Source organism: Micromesistius poutassou, assembly GCF_964030765.1.
Source record: "Micromesistius poutassou genome assembly, chromosome: 2".
NCBI classification, from domain to species: Eukaryota; Metazoa; Chordata; class Actinopteri; order Gadiformes; family Gadidae; genus Micromesistius; species Micromesistius poutassou.
Window position 1 is genome coordinate 1,749,712 of NC_140272.1, and position 17,069 is coordinate 1,766,780.

At 45.8% G+C, this 17,069-nt stretch overlaps 2 protein-coding genes and 1 non-coding gene across 4 annotated transcripts; all 3 read left to right on the forward strand.

The window, feature by feature from the left end:
- Positions 1-639: 639 nt before the first annotated feature.
- On the forward strand, positions 640-13,316 carry LOC311338662 (protein bicaudal D homolog 2-like). 2 transcript variants are annotated; one of them, XM_084463944.1, is made up of 9 exons: positions 640-1,173; positions 3,496-3,708; positions 4,260-4,412; positions 6,668-7,114; positions 7,492-8,559; positions 8,862-9,013; positions 10,167-10,410; positions 11,594-11,674; positions 11,794-13,316. In XM_084463944.1, exons 1-8 carry the CDS (start codon positions 934-936, stop codon positions 11,624-11,626), a joined length of 2,550 nt encoding a protein of 849 aa, XP_084320070.1. In that variant the 5' UTR covers positions 640-933; the 3' UTR covers positions 11,627-11,674; positions 11,794-13,316. The 2 variants fall into 2 exon arrangements, 1 of the variants encoding a protein (XP_084320070.1); XR_014633173.1 differs by having other exon boundaries at positions 10,167-11,674.
- Positions 13,317-13,514: 198 nt separating this feature from the next.
- Positions 13,515-17,056, forward strand: card19 (caspase recruitment domain family, member 19). Its single transcript, XM_084463949.1, has 6 exons — positions 13,515-13,564; positions 14,058-14,197; positions 14,367-14,523; positions 14,736-14,795; positions 15,053-15,118; positions 15,255-17,056. Exons 1-6 carry the CDS (start codon positions 13,558-13,560, stop codon positions 15,362-15,364), a joined length of 540 nt encoding a protein of 179 aa, XP_084320075.1. The 5' UTR covers positions 13,515-13,557; the 3' UTR covers positions 15,365-17,056.
- LOC311339510 (U6atac minor spliceosomal RNA) lies at positions 16,417-16,544 on the forward strand. The gene has a single exon (XR_014633223.1). It is a non-coding gene; the product is annotated as a U6atac minor spliceosomal RNA (small nuclear RNA).
- Positions 17,057-17,069: the final 13 nt, after the last annotated feature.

Below are 17,069 nucleotides of genomic sequence, written 5' to 3' on the forward strand. Positions count from 1 at the left end.
TATCTAACTTTTTTTTTGGGATGAATATTTCAATGTCAGGGATGTGTTTTGAAAGCCATTCTTGTAGGGAGAATTATTTTTAGACAAAAGTATAATCAAGAAGGCTACAGCTATATTCAAGGTTAAGAATTATAATTTTTCATGGGTTTACTGTTCATGTGACCATTATGAGGTCAAATGATGTGACCTTTAAAACAGTGTTTTTTATAAATGAAAAATCACATAGCACACTGCACAGAATATAGAAACAATAGGCCTACTTACATTTAGTCAAATACATTTGACAACCTTATGACAATACCCCATACAGCTAATAAATAAGAAAGTATTGTTAAAGTATTCTATGCCTCCTTCAATGCAATAGCCCGCATTCACAAAAATGGTGGAAATTCACTTTCTTCGAAGAAAACATATTTAGCGTTGGTATTTCAATTGTCAGTGCTACCTCTAGGTGGCAGCACTGCCTCGAATGCGGTTCGGGGGTTTGGCTGGGAAACGCTCCTCCAGGAAAATTCGAAAAAGGTCGCAAAGCATTGTGGTCCTTGGCGTTCGAATGTAGAAATTGACGTACACGTCCTTTATAATGTCAGCGTGTAAGAACTACATTTCCACTGCCGCATACAGGGTTGTGAACCAGCGTGCCCGGGTAGCCAACCGATGATCTCAACTTAGTTTCCTTCCCCAGTCTCACGGAGAGCCCAAAAAAATTCCAATGATCTGCACTAATAAGATAGTCGAGAATGTTAGCGTGCTCACTCGGAGTATGTCTTGATCTCTTCTTCGTCATTGGGCTGAGGCATCTTAGAGGTAAAGCAACAGCCATGTCGTTTAAACACAAAGGGAATCGATTCCCATTGTAGATTGGTTGCAGTTCGTCCTGGGCTGGGTCCAGGGGTATTGTGTGTAGTGTGTGTACACCCCAGACCGACCAAGATGTCCACGAAGGATCAGGAATATCCGGAGGCCACCCTGGTGAAGGAAGCCGGGCCCCAGTGGGCCCATGTGGAGATTGAACGTCTTTCCCGGGAGTTGCGGGAAACCACCCATGAGAAGATCCAAGCGGCGGAGTACGGCCTGGCGGTCCTGGAGGAGAAACAACAGCTCAAACAGCGATATGACGAGTTGGAGACCGAGTTCGAAACAGTTCGACAAGAACTGGACCACCTAAAAGAGGTAACCGATCCCCGATGCGATGGAAAAGATGAATGTGCAACATGGGTTTTTGTTAATTCAACCAACCCTGTCGAGCGAGACAATAACTTAAAATAAGTTGTCTGTCGGGTCGCTGTGAGCTGTCATATAGTCAGCAGTGATCCAACGTGATTTATAACAGTGTAATTAAAAATGGCCAAGTGATCCGTACCAAAATAAACTGTAAACCAGGCACACATTGTTCAAGTTAGCTGACAAACACTCGTTTGTTTATGGAGGAAGTCCCCAAGCCCATCTGCTCCCGCTCCACACAAACCGACGTGTTGTCTGACCTTGGCTGGAGCTTACCTCCTTATACGATTAAGTTACATCTTTATTAACCATATCAAATCACCTTTTAACCAACCACCTGATTGGCAATTGAATAACACATCACTCAGTAGTGTGATACAGCGTCTACTTTACTTCTCATCCCCGTTTTCTTTCTGCTATCTAATGCCACGGTGCTGTATCTCTGGAACAGCGACGACAGACGTCAAACGTCAGCCACACAGTCTGTCTGGGACTCTCTTACTCACTAGAGCAGGTTGAATAATGTAGTGAATGTAGAGCACACACACACACACACACACACACACACACACACACACACACACACACACACACACACACACACACACACACACACACACATACACACAGGACATACAAACATACAAAAAGGAATCCCATTCTTTGCACAAAAAATGTCTACTAGTATGCAATGACCATAGACAATGTCAGCCATGATGAAAGTCCCATCTGGTAGTCTGCAGTACTTCCTGTCTGGACCCTGACAGCTACCGTGCTTGTAGCCCCTAGTGTGAGAGAAGATTAAGGGTAGTACACTTTGCTTTCCTTCAATGGTAGATGTTTAATCTGTGTTTTGAGGGCATGGAAACAGATCACTATTCCTAAGCTATTTGCTGATGCTATATTATTTGGTGCATCCCGTTATGGCTTATTATAACTTATTCATTTGACGCTATTATAAACAAAAGTATTACCTGTCTAGACGTGGATCAGCCTCACACATGTGGCTGTTTGAACAATGCAGCATGAGTTTTATTGAAAATATGGTGCCTCAGCCTGACTAACCTGCTCAGTCCATACATTCCCTATGTTCAGGGAATGTATAATACACATTTATGGTAAGGTTTAATATCAAAATAGGATTTCTCTGGGACAAACACGACTAATCACCAGTTTTGACACATCTGCTGCTCATTAACCGACATGTGTTTTTTTTCCCCACTGGTTGCTTCTACCAGCCTGTGAAATCCAAAGCCTTCATATGTAGACGTCTTACTGTGTAGCCGACATTATGTAAATGGCTCATGTGACTGAACTGAGACTTGTGGCGGTTTGTCTTCCTCCGTCTGATTGAACCTGTCAGCTGCTGTTCCTCTTACTTTGCAGTTGTTGTAGTCGTCGTGGTTTTGTCACTGATTCGTGGTCGTATCAAACGCTTCCTCCGTGAGTCACCTTCCAAGTATCTAACGCTGACTAAGCCCTTCCGTGTCAGTCGGACGTCTTGGGTCCTCCGTCAACATTAAACCCACGACCAATCGTGTCTCCTACTCCATACGATGCTTTTCATGCTCTCTTTCTGCATATTCTGAAAAGGAAAGGCAGAAGGGCAGCAATAGAGCGATGTATTGGCAGGAGCTGTTGATTTGTTGGGGGCTTCAAGGCCTTAAGAGACCAAATATGTTACATAAGCACCACCAGTCGGAACCCCAGTTCACTGGGTTGTATGGGTGTTCTTAAGGGCAGCTGTGGGAATGTGCAGTCTTTGTTCATCCCTATTTGTCAAATGTGTTAGCCATGTGCTAGCTACATCACATGCTGCTATTGGGCCCAGTGGCCATAAGGCCATTAGAATGACATCATAGATTAATTAATTAATATCATTAATATCTTCCTGTTGGGTTGATGATACAGCACAAAGTAACTAAAGAAGTCAATATTGACGCTGCTGTGTCAATGAGATCAATGTGATAATGTTATGTTTAATCTCATACACCCATCTCGCCTCTCAAAAGAGGTTTCAAATACTAGACAAATGTATTCCGTCAAGGCAACAATAGATCAAAACAAAAAGGGAAGTTGTCGATTTTGTTTATTACAGATTCAAGATAAACTTTACTTCTACAAAACCCACAACAATGTTTATATTTGTGTCTCTGTATCCTTACATAATACCAACATCCACCAAGTCAATCAATTCAAATATAAATAGAGTTTTTTTCTTTGGGCCCGTTCTAACACGCGTGCTCCTCCCGCCCCTCTGCCGTCCTCCAGGCCTTTGGACAGGCCCACCACACCCACAGGAAGGTGGCGGCCGATGGGGAGAGCCGGGAAGAATCTCTCATGCTGGAGTCTGCCAGCAAGGAGGCCCAGTACCAGCAGAAGGTCCTGGAGCTGCAGAATGACCTCCGGCAGGCCAAGGCCTCGGTGGCCAGCGTGCAGGCAGAGAACGACCGGCTGGTTTCCGTCGCACTCGAGGCTAAAGAGGTGAGCCTTACCCCCGGTGTGTCTCTCCCTGGGCCGCGGGGACGCCTGTGATGTCGAGTTATCCCTGAGTGCTCTGTTGAGGAGCAGTGGGCAGCCGTACTGCAGAGATTGCACGGTTCTTTGGCCAGTGTTGTGAGCAAAGTGCGTGGCAGGGGTATGCTGAACAGACGTAGGCGTTTTGCATGCACCTGCAGATGGTTAACATTCATCATCAGGAATGAATGAATATGCCAATACTAACCAGTACATTTTTGTTGTGGGAGGATTGCTGCCTCAGAAGAAGCCTCTGCCACCTACTCTCTGAAGTGGGTTGAATTGGCCAGGGAAATGTGTATACAACTGCTCATCGTTCGCTGTTCTCAGTTGCCAAATTCATGCCTCATCTGTTCATTCACTGCTGTCTCTCTTAGTCTCATTTATTTATTGTGTGTGTGTGTGTGTGTGTGTGTGTGTGTGTGTGTGTGTGTGTGTGTGTGTGTGTGTGTGTGTGTGTGTGTGTGTGTGTGTGTGTGTGTGTGTGTGTGTGTGTGTGTGTGTGTGTGTGCGCGCAGAGCTCTGAGCAGGTGGAGCTGCAGCGGGTCCAGCTGCGTGATGACATCAGAGAGTACAAGGTGCGGGAGGTCCGGCTGCTGCAGGACTACAGCGAGCTGGAGGACGAGAACATCTCCCTGCAGAAGCAGGTGTCCGTGCTGAGGCAGAGCCAGGTGAGACACCCCAGGCCCTCCCTCACCTCGCCCGGAAACGGGCGACATATACAGACCATGATGAGGATGTTATCTGGGATCCGTAGTGTGGGAAGTGTTCTAAGAGCTGCCTTACAGTGAAGGAGCTGTTGATTAATAACTTGTAAGACAGAGTACGATGAGATGTCTAACAGGATAAGAATATGAAAGATGCCTCCAGCATCTGCCCATCAGATCCACATTGTGGGTCTCTCAAATGTATGAAGTGTAGTAAATAGCCAAGGAAAATCAAGTGGTTAATATTGAGGTATTCAGGCTGTCAGCAAACTAATATGGGAATGACAATGCTACCTAGTTCCAGGGATACCTTCTTTATAATTACAACTTGAAGGAATTTGACAAATATCCATTAGATATCTCAATGTCTCATACCTTTTAAAAAAGGCCATGTGTTTCTTTGGAAGATATCTAGTCAATGTGAATCAGCAACACTTCCAGTAATTTCTTACTTACACAGAATTCTCCATGACGTCTGTCAGTTATGTGGGATGTGGAAAACAGACTAGTGGTTTGTCAAATTCTGATTTTTTTAAAGTATGATATAGTGTTCCTTCCTTCCTTAATTTTGTATGACTATTAAATATACGTAGCTTATGCAATAAGAAAATATATCAGTTCCTATTTACAATGGTGTTCTGCGGTAGTATGAGTGGAATTTCTTGCTTATGCCCTCCATGTTGTTTACTTAAAATGTTTTATTTGCCCTTAGTTGTTAGGAGATTTTATTGTACCGTTGTGTGTTCATTAATTAGTAAATGAAACAGAGAATAGGATAGATGATTTTAGTTGTTCTTCAGTATATTCCAACAATAATAATGCAATATAATTGTATTTATCTTTAAATTCAGTTGTTCACTTGATATAAACCTGCTGGAAATCACTTTGAGACTATTATCAAACTACAAAGTTATATCTAATCTACTAACCAAATCCACATCTAATCTATTAGCCAAACTACCCGGCATGTCTACATGCAGCGCAGTATCCTGTAACTGAAAATTACACTGGCCTAGATTGCATCCTTTCACAAATGTTCTTTTTATATTGACTTATATTAGAGGCATATTTAATAACACTGTAATATAATCAATACACACTTTATACTTCTTCTTACACATCAAGAGTTCCAGTAACCCAAGGTCTTTTATTTTGTATTCCCGGCTACACCATCAATATCTCATTAGTGTATTAAAAAGTGGTCTGCAGTGGCCTGCCACCATGAGAACCTAGCATTAGCTTTATTTGTTTTGAAGAAGGCATCGATATTTAAGGAAGTGCATTTATGTTTTTTAACCTTTTGTCTTATGAGTGCTGTTTATTTCAAATGTAAACAGGGAAGTTAAAGGGGACATGTTATACCACCAGGTGTGAGTGTGATTAGCCATTACAAGCTGTTTTGAAAACGTTTTTGTTTTTGAAAATGTGCCGCTTCTGACATCACAGGTGGGCGTGTCCACCTAGATGCATGACGGATAGATGAGCAACGTTTGCTACAGTCCACTGGGTAGGCTGGTAGACTGATCTGTCCGGCGCACATCTAGGTGGACACGCCCACCTGTGATGTCAGAAGCGCCACATTTTCAAAACGGCTTGTAATGGCTAATCGCACTCACACCTGGTGGTGTAATGTATCCGCTTTAAATGAAGGGTCTATACTGTACATTTAGTACAACACAGCCTGCTGCTCACTAGTACCAACCTGTGACGTTCACTGTTGAAGAGCACACACACATTACTTTACACACACACTTCTTATGGGATTGGCGGAACGTTGGGTTTAGTGGTATCTAGACTAAAACAACTCAGACCCAGCCCCAGTCTCTTCAAGGCTTACTTCTACAGTAAATGGTACTAGAAGATGGAAACTCAAGTCAAGTCAATTTTATTTGTATAGCCCAACATCACAGTTACTGCCCCAAAGGGCTTTACAGGAATTACCCCCTAGCCCTAGCCCTCCAATGAGCAGCAAAGATCCTCCCTTAAGTATCAAGGAGGGACCCTTGAGAGGTGCGCAGAGTGGGGGGTCCCCCTCCCTTCATGCGAGGGCTGGGAGTGCAACGGGTGTCATCATTGACGCACAAAGAAGTATTACAAGCAAACATTTTTGAGGGGGAAAAAAAAAAGTCATATTCTCAAATATTAACACTTGAACTCAGACACACTCTGAGCCAGCTGTAACTCACAGAGCGGTGTGCGGCGTCCCCCCCCGATCACAGGTGGAGTTCGAGGGCCTGAAGCACGAGATCCGGCGGCTGGAGGAGGACTCCCAGTGCCTGCAGAGCACGCTGGAGGAGGCGGTGCGTCTGCGGGAGATCGCCGAGCGCCAGCTGGCCGAGGCCCTGGAGACGGTGAAGACGGAGCGCGAGCAGAAGGCCTCGCTGCGCAAGGAGCTCTCCCACTACATGACCATCGGCGACTCCCTCTACCAGGGCTCCTGCAACGTGTCGGTGGACAACCTCAAGCTGCCCGACGACCCGTTCGGCGGCGGCGGCGAGACGGACGGCCGCGACCTGCTCCGGGGCCTGGAGAACGGCCTGGCGTCGCTGGCGTCCACGCCGCGGAAGAAGGGGGAGCTGATGAAGCCGGCGCCCAGCCTGGTGGACGACCTGCTGAGCGAGCTCAACATCTCGGAGATCCAGAAGCTGAAGCAGCAGCTCATGCAGGTACGGCGGCGCGGTCAAGCGGGACAAGGAGCGCGTTTAGAGGCGAGAGAAACGAGCCGGACCGCACGAGCGTTTTTGGTGAACGGGGGAAACACACTCTCCCGGGCTCCCTGACAGTCCCGCACTCTGATTGTGGGCACGGGCACTCGGAAGCACTGGAGTCCATTAATAGGTGCAAAGTGTGGTATTAATGATTCATATTTATGAAATGATTCCATCACTGCATGTTGCTTTATTATGTTGACACTTCTTTGTCAACAGTTGAATAACTAAAATATATGCAATAGGAGTATTGTGTTATTACTCATCAGCAGGGACACGTCATCGTCCCCCTCCAGTGTAGTGCAGCCTCACTAACAGACCGGTTGTTCCCCCAGGTGGAGCGGGAGAAGATGTCCCTGCTCAGCTCCCTGCAGGACACGCAGAAGCAGCTGGAGCACGCCCACGGCACCCTGTCGGACCAGCAGGAGACGGTGGGCCGGCTCACGGAGAACCTGGTGGCCATGCGCAAGCTGCAGGCCACCAAGGAGCGCCACTCGGCGCTGGACAGCGAGAAGGAGCGGGACAGCCGCGACGCCGGCGACGGCGACTACTACGAGCTGGACATCAACGGGCCGGAGATCCTGCAGTGCAAGTACACGCTGGCGGTGTCCGAGGCCGGCGAGCTGCGGCAGGAGCTGAAGACGCTCACGGCCGAGTACCAGGCGTGCCGCGGCCGCTACGAGGAGGAGCGCGCCCGGCTGGCGGCGGAGGTGCGGGAGCTGAGCGGCGGCCTGGCCGCCCTGGAGAAGAGCAGCCGCGCCGACCGGCAGGAGGTGCTGCGGCTGGAGACGGAGCTGCGGCTGGTCAGCGCGGCGGCCGGCGAGTCCCTGGGCAGCCTGAACGTGGCGCAGGACGAGCTGGTGGCGTTCAGCGAGGAGCTGGCCAACCTCTACAACCACGTGTGCATGTGCAACAACGAGATGCCCAACCGCGTCATGCTGGACTACTACCGCGAGGGCCTGGCCAGCGTGCGCGGCGTCGCCGCCGCCGCCGCCGAGGGCAAGGAGCAGCCCTGGGCCCCCGTGCTCCTCACCCGGGGCCTGATCCCCGAGAACGACGCGGCGCCCAACGCCGCGGCGCCGGCGCCCGAGGGTAACGGCGAGGCGTGCCCCGCCGCCGCCGCCGCCGCCCCCGCCCCGCCCCCTAGCCCCGCCCACCGGCCCGAGCCCATGAACATCTACAACCTGGTGACCATCATCCGCGACCAGATCCGCCACCTGCAGCAGGCGGTGGACCGCACCACGGAGCTGTCGCGCCAGCGGCTGGCCAGCGCGGAGATGAACGGCGTGGCGGACACGGACAAGGAGGCCTGGATGGGCGACATCCTGAAGCTCAAGTCCCTGCTGAGCACCAAGCGGGAGCAGATCGCCACGCTGCGGACGGTCCTCAAGGCCAACAAGCATGTCAGTCGCGTCAAGGGTCCTAACGTTGTCGGGTGTTTGTTTTTTTGGGCGGGGTGTGGTCGTGAGCGTGTCGTAACTGTTTAAAAGAGAAGTATAACTCAATGGGGGGGGTTGGGGGAACCGAAGCATTGTACGACACGTGATTGAGTGGGTGGCTCGCCTGGCGAACACGCTGCAGCTGCAGTCCTGTACAGCGCGAGGAGGCCCCCCCCCTCTGCAAATATATATAACGTGTGAATTGTCTCCGAAATAGCAATCAAGGCTTCAATGAGTGCTAACAAGCTGCCGTCTGCCGCCTGCAGACAGCTGAGGTGGCGCTGGGCAACCTGAAGAGTAAGTACGACAACGAGAAGGCCATGGTGACGGAGACCATGATGAAGCTCCGCAACGAGCTCAAGGCGCTGAAGGAAGACGCCGCCACCTTCTCCTCCCTCCGTGCCATGTTTGCGACGAGGTACGGTTCTTTCTTTTTCTTTTTTTTTAACCAAGCCTTTTAAATATTTAGCCGTTTAGGAGACGCTTGAGCAAGTTAGTGCAGATGCAGGAACCTCCCTAGCCAGTACTCTGCTTAGTTTTATATTATTCGCGCAGACATTCATATATTCATATATTCATATATATATATATATATATGAACATAAATTGTTCACTTAGGGGTGACGTTAATCCTATTTAGAATAATTTTCGATTATTCAAAGAGAGAATTGGGATTGGTTTACGTGGCTAAATTTAGGTCGGCACAAAAAAAAAAGCAAAGAAGTTCTGCATATGTGAGAGAAGCAGAGCATTGTGGGAAATGTCTGATGTAATAATAGCTGGAGTCAGAGGGCTGGCAAAGTCATCATCCCTGCATCTGGCAATCGCAGGCTGGGGGGTGGGGAGGGTGGACAAGAAGTCTGCTGTGTTAATCCTACCACCTGCTGGCCATGGAGTGTAACTTACTATTTGTTCATTTAGCAGCCACACTTATCCAGAGCCATTGACGGCTTTAACATGTAGAGGTCAATACGGAGCATGTTCAGTACAGAGTGGGGCTACTTTCAGGATCTACTCCAGTCCGCTGTGCGTTAAGAAAGGCGGCGTGGCAAATGATGGCATGAAAGCAGATTAGTGTGTATAAGATGAGGTTGTTTTTATATATGACAAAGTTATCAACTGATAACCATAGTGTGTGTGTGTGTGTGTGTGTGTGTGTGTGTGTGTGTGTGTGTGTGTGTGTGTGTGTGTGTGTGTGTGTGTGTGTGTGTGTGTGTGTGTGTGTGTGTGTGTGTGTGTGTTGTAAACCCGCAAGCAAACCTAACTTTATTTGGAGGAAATTATTTGAATTTTTGTGTTTATTTTTGGAAGTTGTAAATCAGATCAGAATCACCGGAGACTTGCGATTCTTACATGAATCCATTTTTTGCCACGCACCGTATCAACATCCGGGAATCGCACCCGGTACCTCTCGACCGGTAGTCAAACACCCCGGCCACTTACACTACATCCACCCGCGCGCCACTGCTCTACTTTGACGACCATCACCCTTTCCTCTGTTACCCCCCCCCACCCCAACCCCCACCCTCACCTCTCCTCCATCCCCCCCCCCCCCCCCCGGCGCCGCTCAGGTGCGACGAGTACGTGACCCAGCTGGACGACATGCAGAGGCAGCTGACGGCCGCCGAGGACGAGAAGAAGACCCTCAACTCGCTGCTCCGCATGGCCATCCAGCAGAAGCTGGCACTCACCCAGCGGCTGGAGGACCTGGAGTTCGACCACGAGCAGGCCCGCCGCACCGCCGCCGGCATCGGCCCCGCCGCCGCCGCCGTCAGGAGCAAGCCCAAGGGCAAGGGGGCGCCGGCGAGCCATCGTGTAAGTCGAAGACCCGCGCCCGCCTCCGCCACCTCGGGCTTTAGCGACTAACCCCCGGCGTCGGCATGGTAACCTGTTCTCCAGCGCCTCCTCCTCCTTCTTCCTCCGCTGGCCCCCGCCCAGTCGGGTCACACCCCCCCCCTGCCTGCATCAGCCCGTCGCCAACCGTTTCATCGTCAACATGCCTGAGTTGATTGTGCATTTTCCTTTTTGTGTTTTTTTTTTTTTTTTTTTTGTGCCGGCGTGTTACTTGAAATGACATGGATGAGTTTTGCACGATTCAGAGCCGCACTGTTCGGAGATTCGGGCATGGGAATGACGCTTAGGTCCCTGTTGGTATTTACTGCCTGCGGCTGGCTGCTAGACGATCTAAAGAGATGTTGCTTATTGTTTTCATTACTAATGAACTAATATTTAGTTCAAGTCTAGGCAAAATCCTTAACCCAAAACATACAGGACAAAATTGGTTTCCTTTTGGAAAGAATTATACATTATGACATAATTGCTGTATTATTATTTTGCTTAGATTATCTACAGTATAGACTAGTTCTCGAGTCATTGCAATTAAAGTGCCAGCGTAATGTTTCCAGTGAATGGGACTCAAAGGGCCGAGTCACACTGTTCTATGGTGTCACGTGACTTTAATGTTATTCACAGGAAGTTCAACAAAGCTGTCGCTTTAGACATTGGATTGTCTTTGGAGCAAAAGCTAGTTTGAGTCTACTGAGGAAACAAGCATTTGTTGTTAATCAGGGACTTTTACAACCTGGGAAGCAATTTTCCAAGGTTATGTTGTTAAATTAATACGCTACTAATTATGTATTTTGCGTTATAGTGCGTTATCTGAATGCCAATTGATACTTAGTCGTTTCAGCTTCTCGCATGCACAGAGAAACGTGCCTTGACTCAATCATCCTATGGAATGTCTCCGTCTTTGTAATGCATCGGTGTTGTCAACGGCTACGGTTGTCACTGGCAACCGTTGTCAAACGCAACAGGGCAACCTGCCACATGACTTGCTCACACAAGTGTGTGGCGCTGTGTAAATCCAACATCAAGTCAGTCATGATCCCTCTCACGAGAGCCATGGATGCTGCATCTCATCTACATTTGTTTTCCCTCACTCTGTTTAACATTTCATTCCTCACTTCATACGGGATACCTCGTCACCCCCCTCTTTAAGAGAACCGTGCACGGGGGCTTTGGGGCGTCGTGAGTCTCCCTGCTCCCCGCAGACCCCACCACTGCACCACCTAACCTCCTCGTAAGCTCCATCCCACTAATGCATCACCAACCTCCACACTCATTCAAGTTCTCCCCGCAGATGGATGGATGGATTGCTTGGTTGACCTTGTCTTGTTGTTTCATCTCTCCCATTTGCAGTAAATGACTTGAGAGCCAGCGTCGCTATGGAGGTCCGTCAGCGCACGCGTGCGTGCGTGTGTGTGTGTGTATGTGTGTGTAACACGTGCCGGCGCTGATGGCGTCTGCGGGGATGTAACCTGGAGCTAAAGACAAATGCAGCGGTCAAAGACGCATGTCAGGGTGGGGGTGGGGGGGCGGGGAGTTAGCCCCTACTACCCCGTCGCTGCTCTCTCTTTTTTTCTCATTGTAGCACACCCGTAACTGTAAATGAACCCCCGAAACACCCAATTCCAAACGTTTCACTCCCAGCGGCGTGACTGCAGAAGGCATGACTGGCGGTGTCCCGCTGTGTGTTGTAGTCCCTTCATTTCTAAAGCACACGAGCACGCGGCGTTCGTGCGTCCGATGCAGTCGCACAGTACCTGTATGTCCTGTCTTTCATACTTTGCTGACAAAGCACTTTGTCCTGTGTGCCTTGTGCTGTCTCAGAGATACCCATGTTAATTATTTTTAGTATTAGCATAAATGTGTTTTTTTTTTGTTAACATTTCTGCCATGTCGTCTAAACGGGCGACATGGCGGATAAAGAATATATCTAAATAACACCACAATGGCTTTTCCATATTTATTTTTTAAAGTTTATTTTGTACAAAGAAATGGTTGTTTTATTTTGAACGGGGTCGATGAACAATGAAACCAGTGTTTTTAAAGGTGTCTTCCAGAAAGATTCTGACACAACGAATCAAGGGATTCATTTGGATTTCAATGTCCCCCCCCCCCCCCCCCCCCCCTCAGTTATTTTGATTTAGGCGTGCCTTTTTGGACTATTTCTTTTCCAGAAAGAAGAATAGAAAGAATGACTAGTAACAGATAGGACGTTACCACAAGGGTACAAATACAATTTCAGGGTCTTAACCAGCTTCTGTTCAATAAGACACTTAGTATTTTGCCTTAAAGACACATTGTTCTTCGCAGGTATTGTAAAGTATGTGTGATAGGGCTTAAGAAAGGAATAATGCAAAATGTATATTTATATGCAAGCTTTATAATTTAAAGTCATGTGATTAAGTTAATATTCGTTATCAATGCTAAGTCATAAAGAAATGCTAATAATGTTATTGTTTTACTGCAATGTTAAAATCTACTACAATGCCAAGCAAATGATGGAAGATGTTAGCGTCTTCTTAAGCATGCGGTGCCATTTTGTTGTCAGTTTTTTTTATAAAGTGCAATTTATATCAAGAATCTATTAATAGTTTGTGCCATTTAAACCATTGTACGTTTTGCTCACGTTTGCTCACCTAACTAAGTTGTATATGATTTTATTTTAACCTTTCAAGTATCTATTTATTTAATACAATGTCAAACTGTTACAAGTATTGGTGCCTTTTGTTTCAATGAAGACTTGGGTGTGATGCTTGGTCAAATATTCAACATACAATAACTGTGGTAACACGCTGCTATGGTAAATGCCTTAGCTGGTGTCCCTGCTTAGTTATAGTTTATAACTAATGCAAATAAATAAATCTCACTGTTCAAGACATGGCCTTTGTGTTTATTTATGCATCCAAAAATAGAGTTATTAATATCTCAAGAAGCATGCAATAAATGCAAGTATTTGCATCAAAACAACAATGTAGAGTGGTTTAAAACGAGGACTGAAAACATGAAAGGGCGTATTGGTTAAGAAACTTTCATCTGTCATTTCCGGTGTGCCACTCCTGTCAGTACATGACCTCAGGGGGAGGAGCCTAACAAAGGACGTGTCCGGGCTTCTCTGCAATGGGAGGTTTGTGTCTGAGTTTTTAAATACATGTTGCGTTTACCATACCATTGAATTACATTTTACTGATTTGTTTGAAAGTGACGATCGTTTCTCGTTTTCAAGTAAAAGTACGAAGTTCCACGATTCCCAGTTTGCTTACTTTTTTCCATACAACCTTGCATTCCCAGTCCTAAGGTTGTTTCCTCAAGTTTTCTCGCTGCAACCATTCGTCTTTAGATCCGCTATATTAGCAGTTGATCATATCATATCTCATATCTCATTCCAGTAAAGCGATGTTCGCCAGGATTTTGTATCTAACGCTTTTGAAGGCAACTTTTAACGCGTAGTTCTTTTGGCAATCTGCAGCTATCTGGAGCATGGGTAGGAACGATACGTAACGAGTTATTTCAGTACTTTTAGCGCGCTATCCATGTATGTATCGGTAAAAGGCACAATGCGTATGTCTAACATACTTCCAAGGCATTCTTCTAAGGTACTTTCTATTTACATTCCGCAGACAGCTTCCACGACCAGCTGCTGGAGGACAGCCGGTTCCTCAAAGCAGACCAACGATTGGATACAGAGCTAGTAGATAAACTCATTCTGCAGCTGAACAGGATATATCCCCAGATCCTCTCTGACAAGGAGGCCACCAAGGCGAGTGATGCTAAATTGTACAACATACACAGTCCACCCTAGCCAGCATATAGGCCTACTTTATACACTGTGGTTTGATTTTGTAATGGGCACACACTTGTTGACATCTTTGCAAAAAGAAAAGAGTGTGGATTTTAATGCATTACTTTTCTTCTTTGAAACTGTCTAGTTCAGAGACTTGGATGTGCCCACCTGTGTGCGCCTTGGTGAGCTCCTAACTCACCTGCAGGGGAAAGGCGAGGAAGCCTGCAAGGAGTTCTATCGTGCACTCCACTTGCACGTGGAAGAAGTGTACTACAGTTTGCCCACACGCCTCCGACTCAAAGGTTGTTCCATGCCATTAGTCGTCTAAACACATTCTACCTAGACCCACCTGCTACAAATGGGAATTCACAGACAATGTTGTAATGGTTTTTATTTCCCTGCTGATTTATGCTGGGGTTTTTTTCTAGTTCAATGTTTATTTATTACGTTTTCTGAAATGGTTATGAAACTTTATGTTAATGTTATGTATGTTAAATCCTTGTTCCATCCCCAGACTCTGATCCGCTGAAACAGAGATCTGTTCCCAGACAGAGATATGACCTCAATGAAAGAAGTAAGACGTGCCATCAGAAAAAACATGTACAATGTCCAAATGTGTCTAAGAGTTAATGGTGTCACATAACTTTGTTAAAATACAGAAAAATCCTTTTCAAAAATGTATACTCGGCCAATAGTAGGCTTCCACGTGATATACTGTATGTCTTCGGTAAGATGGGATAATAAATGCAAAGTTACAAACTACATTTTAGAAGTCTGGTTCACAAGATGGACACAGACGTTTGAATATCCTCCTTTCTCCTTCTCTCCCAGGCCCCATGTTCTTCCTCAGCTGTTTCAGTTTAGCGGTAGGAGCGGCCGTGTTGTATTACTACAGCGGTGGGTCTATGCACCTTACTTGTTCACTACCATTCGTCTGCCTTTCAGTTAAATCACAAACTAATGTATGAGTCTTGGTTCATTAAGCTTTATACTGTACATCCAAAATGGCTGACATGCTTGTCCTCCCCTGTAGAGTCCAAAGTGTCTGGAGGAAGCCGGGTTGTTGGTTTGGCTGCTCTTGGGCTGAGCAGGCAGGCCAGGGAGGTCCTCATCTGGTACACGGAGGAAGGCTCCACCAAATAGTGGTGGTGGTGGTGGTGAAAACCTTTTTGTTATTATACGTGTTGAATACTATTTTTGTATATAACTAACTATGTTGCCTTGCTGATCTAAAAAGGGAAGAATTTGGATTTTCCACGAGTATGTTTTGCCACAAAGTTTGTTTTATTTAATTTTTTTAATATGCGAGTGAATTTATCTAGAAGATTAATGAATTGGTTATAATTAGGATGAGAGTAAATAATCAAATGCCTTTTTCGTTCATATACTTTTTTCAATTTGTAACAACATGAAGTTAAGCCATAACCTTCATAGATTGTAATGGTACTCCGTCCTTGTTTTATTTGAAGTCCCCATCTATTATCTGATAAATTATCGGTTTCTATTTCTAAATGTTTTGTGAGGTCCCAATGTACTGTGGCCTCTGTGCCGCAAGCATGAATAACAGACGGTGTTGTTAGCCTACTATTTATTTCTTGAAATATTGCTTAAAAGTAATATGATATAGCACACAATGGGGTTTGAAACCAGCCACAGTGTAGTGACAAATAGGCCTACACATTTATATGACTGTAATATGTGTGAGACTGTCAACAATTTTTTTTATTGTATGTTACATTTATTTTTGTTGAATTTGCTGCTCTCTCCTGGCCACTAAGAGGCACTATTCTTACTATTCACTACAAATCTGCGACTATTTGTGTATTCAGCGTTTGGTATTAATCTTAAAAAAAAAGTAGTACGATTAAAATCAAATAAAGAAAGGAATGATGGCAATCGGTTTCTGCCGCGTAATACATTTAAAAAGGTTTTCGGGATGTGATTCAACAGTAATATTTCGATTGGTCGCGAGCGAGCGGTGCATTGTGGGAGTATAAAACAGAAACATAGTTTTACATTATACATTATTTAGAACTATCTATAACTATCATATATCACTTGAACGAGTATGATTTGGAGTGGAACGTTATTACTATTGTTATGATCCGGTCCAAAGTAAACCGGAAGCACAACCATAACAAGACAACTAGCTGAATAAGCCTGGGTATATAAAGACCCGTTCGCCTTTCTCTGTTGTGTTGTATGAAAGGAGAGAAGGTTAGCACTCCCCTTGACAAGGATGGAAGAGGCCCTTGTGGCCTTCAACACATATACGGTTAAGGCATTGCCACCTACTTCGTGGCATCTCTGACCAAGTTTTTTAATGACATGGTGCTCTTAATTTCTATCAAAATCAACACGGATTATTACAACGTCGTCTGCTACAATGTCCCGCATACTCAAAGGGGACTATTTATTTCCCCTGGTTTTCAAAACCTGTTGTGTTTCAAGATGGAACAATCCATATTTCTATTTCATTTACACTTTAAATTAATTCAACAAAAATAAAACTTAAGTGCACAACTGATTGTTGAACAGGTATACAATATTTCTCAGAGAACACATTCTAAGTGGTTATTTTCAATTTACAGCATAATACAATGTTTTGCTTGGTTAATGTACTCTTCGCTATGTTACTACTTCAGTTCATTGTTTCATTTTTATTGAATTAACTTTTCTGTAAGTTTGAAAGGAAATGTAAGGGTACTGGAAATAATGATGTTTAGCTGAAGCATACTGTATGTTGGATTCAAGTGGTAAGAAAGGTTAATTACAGGCCCACAGCGGTCGCCATGTCATATATATATAGCATCGTTTTGTTCTAACACAAACGTCTCATGCACTCCCA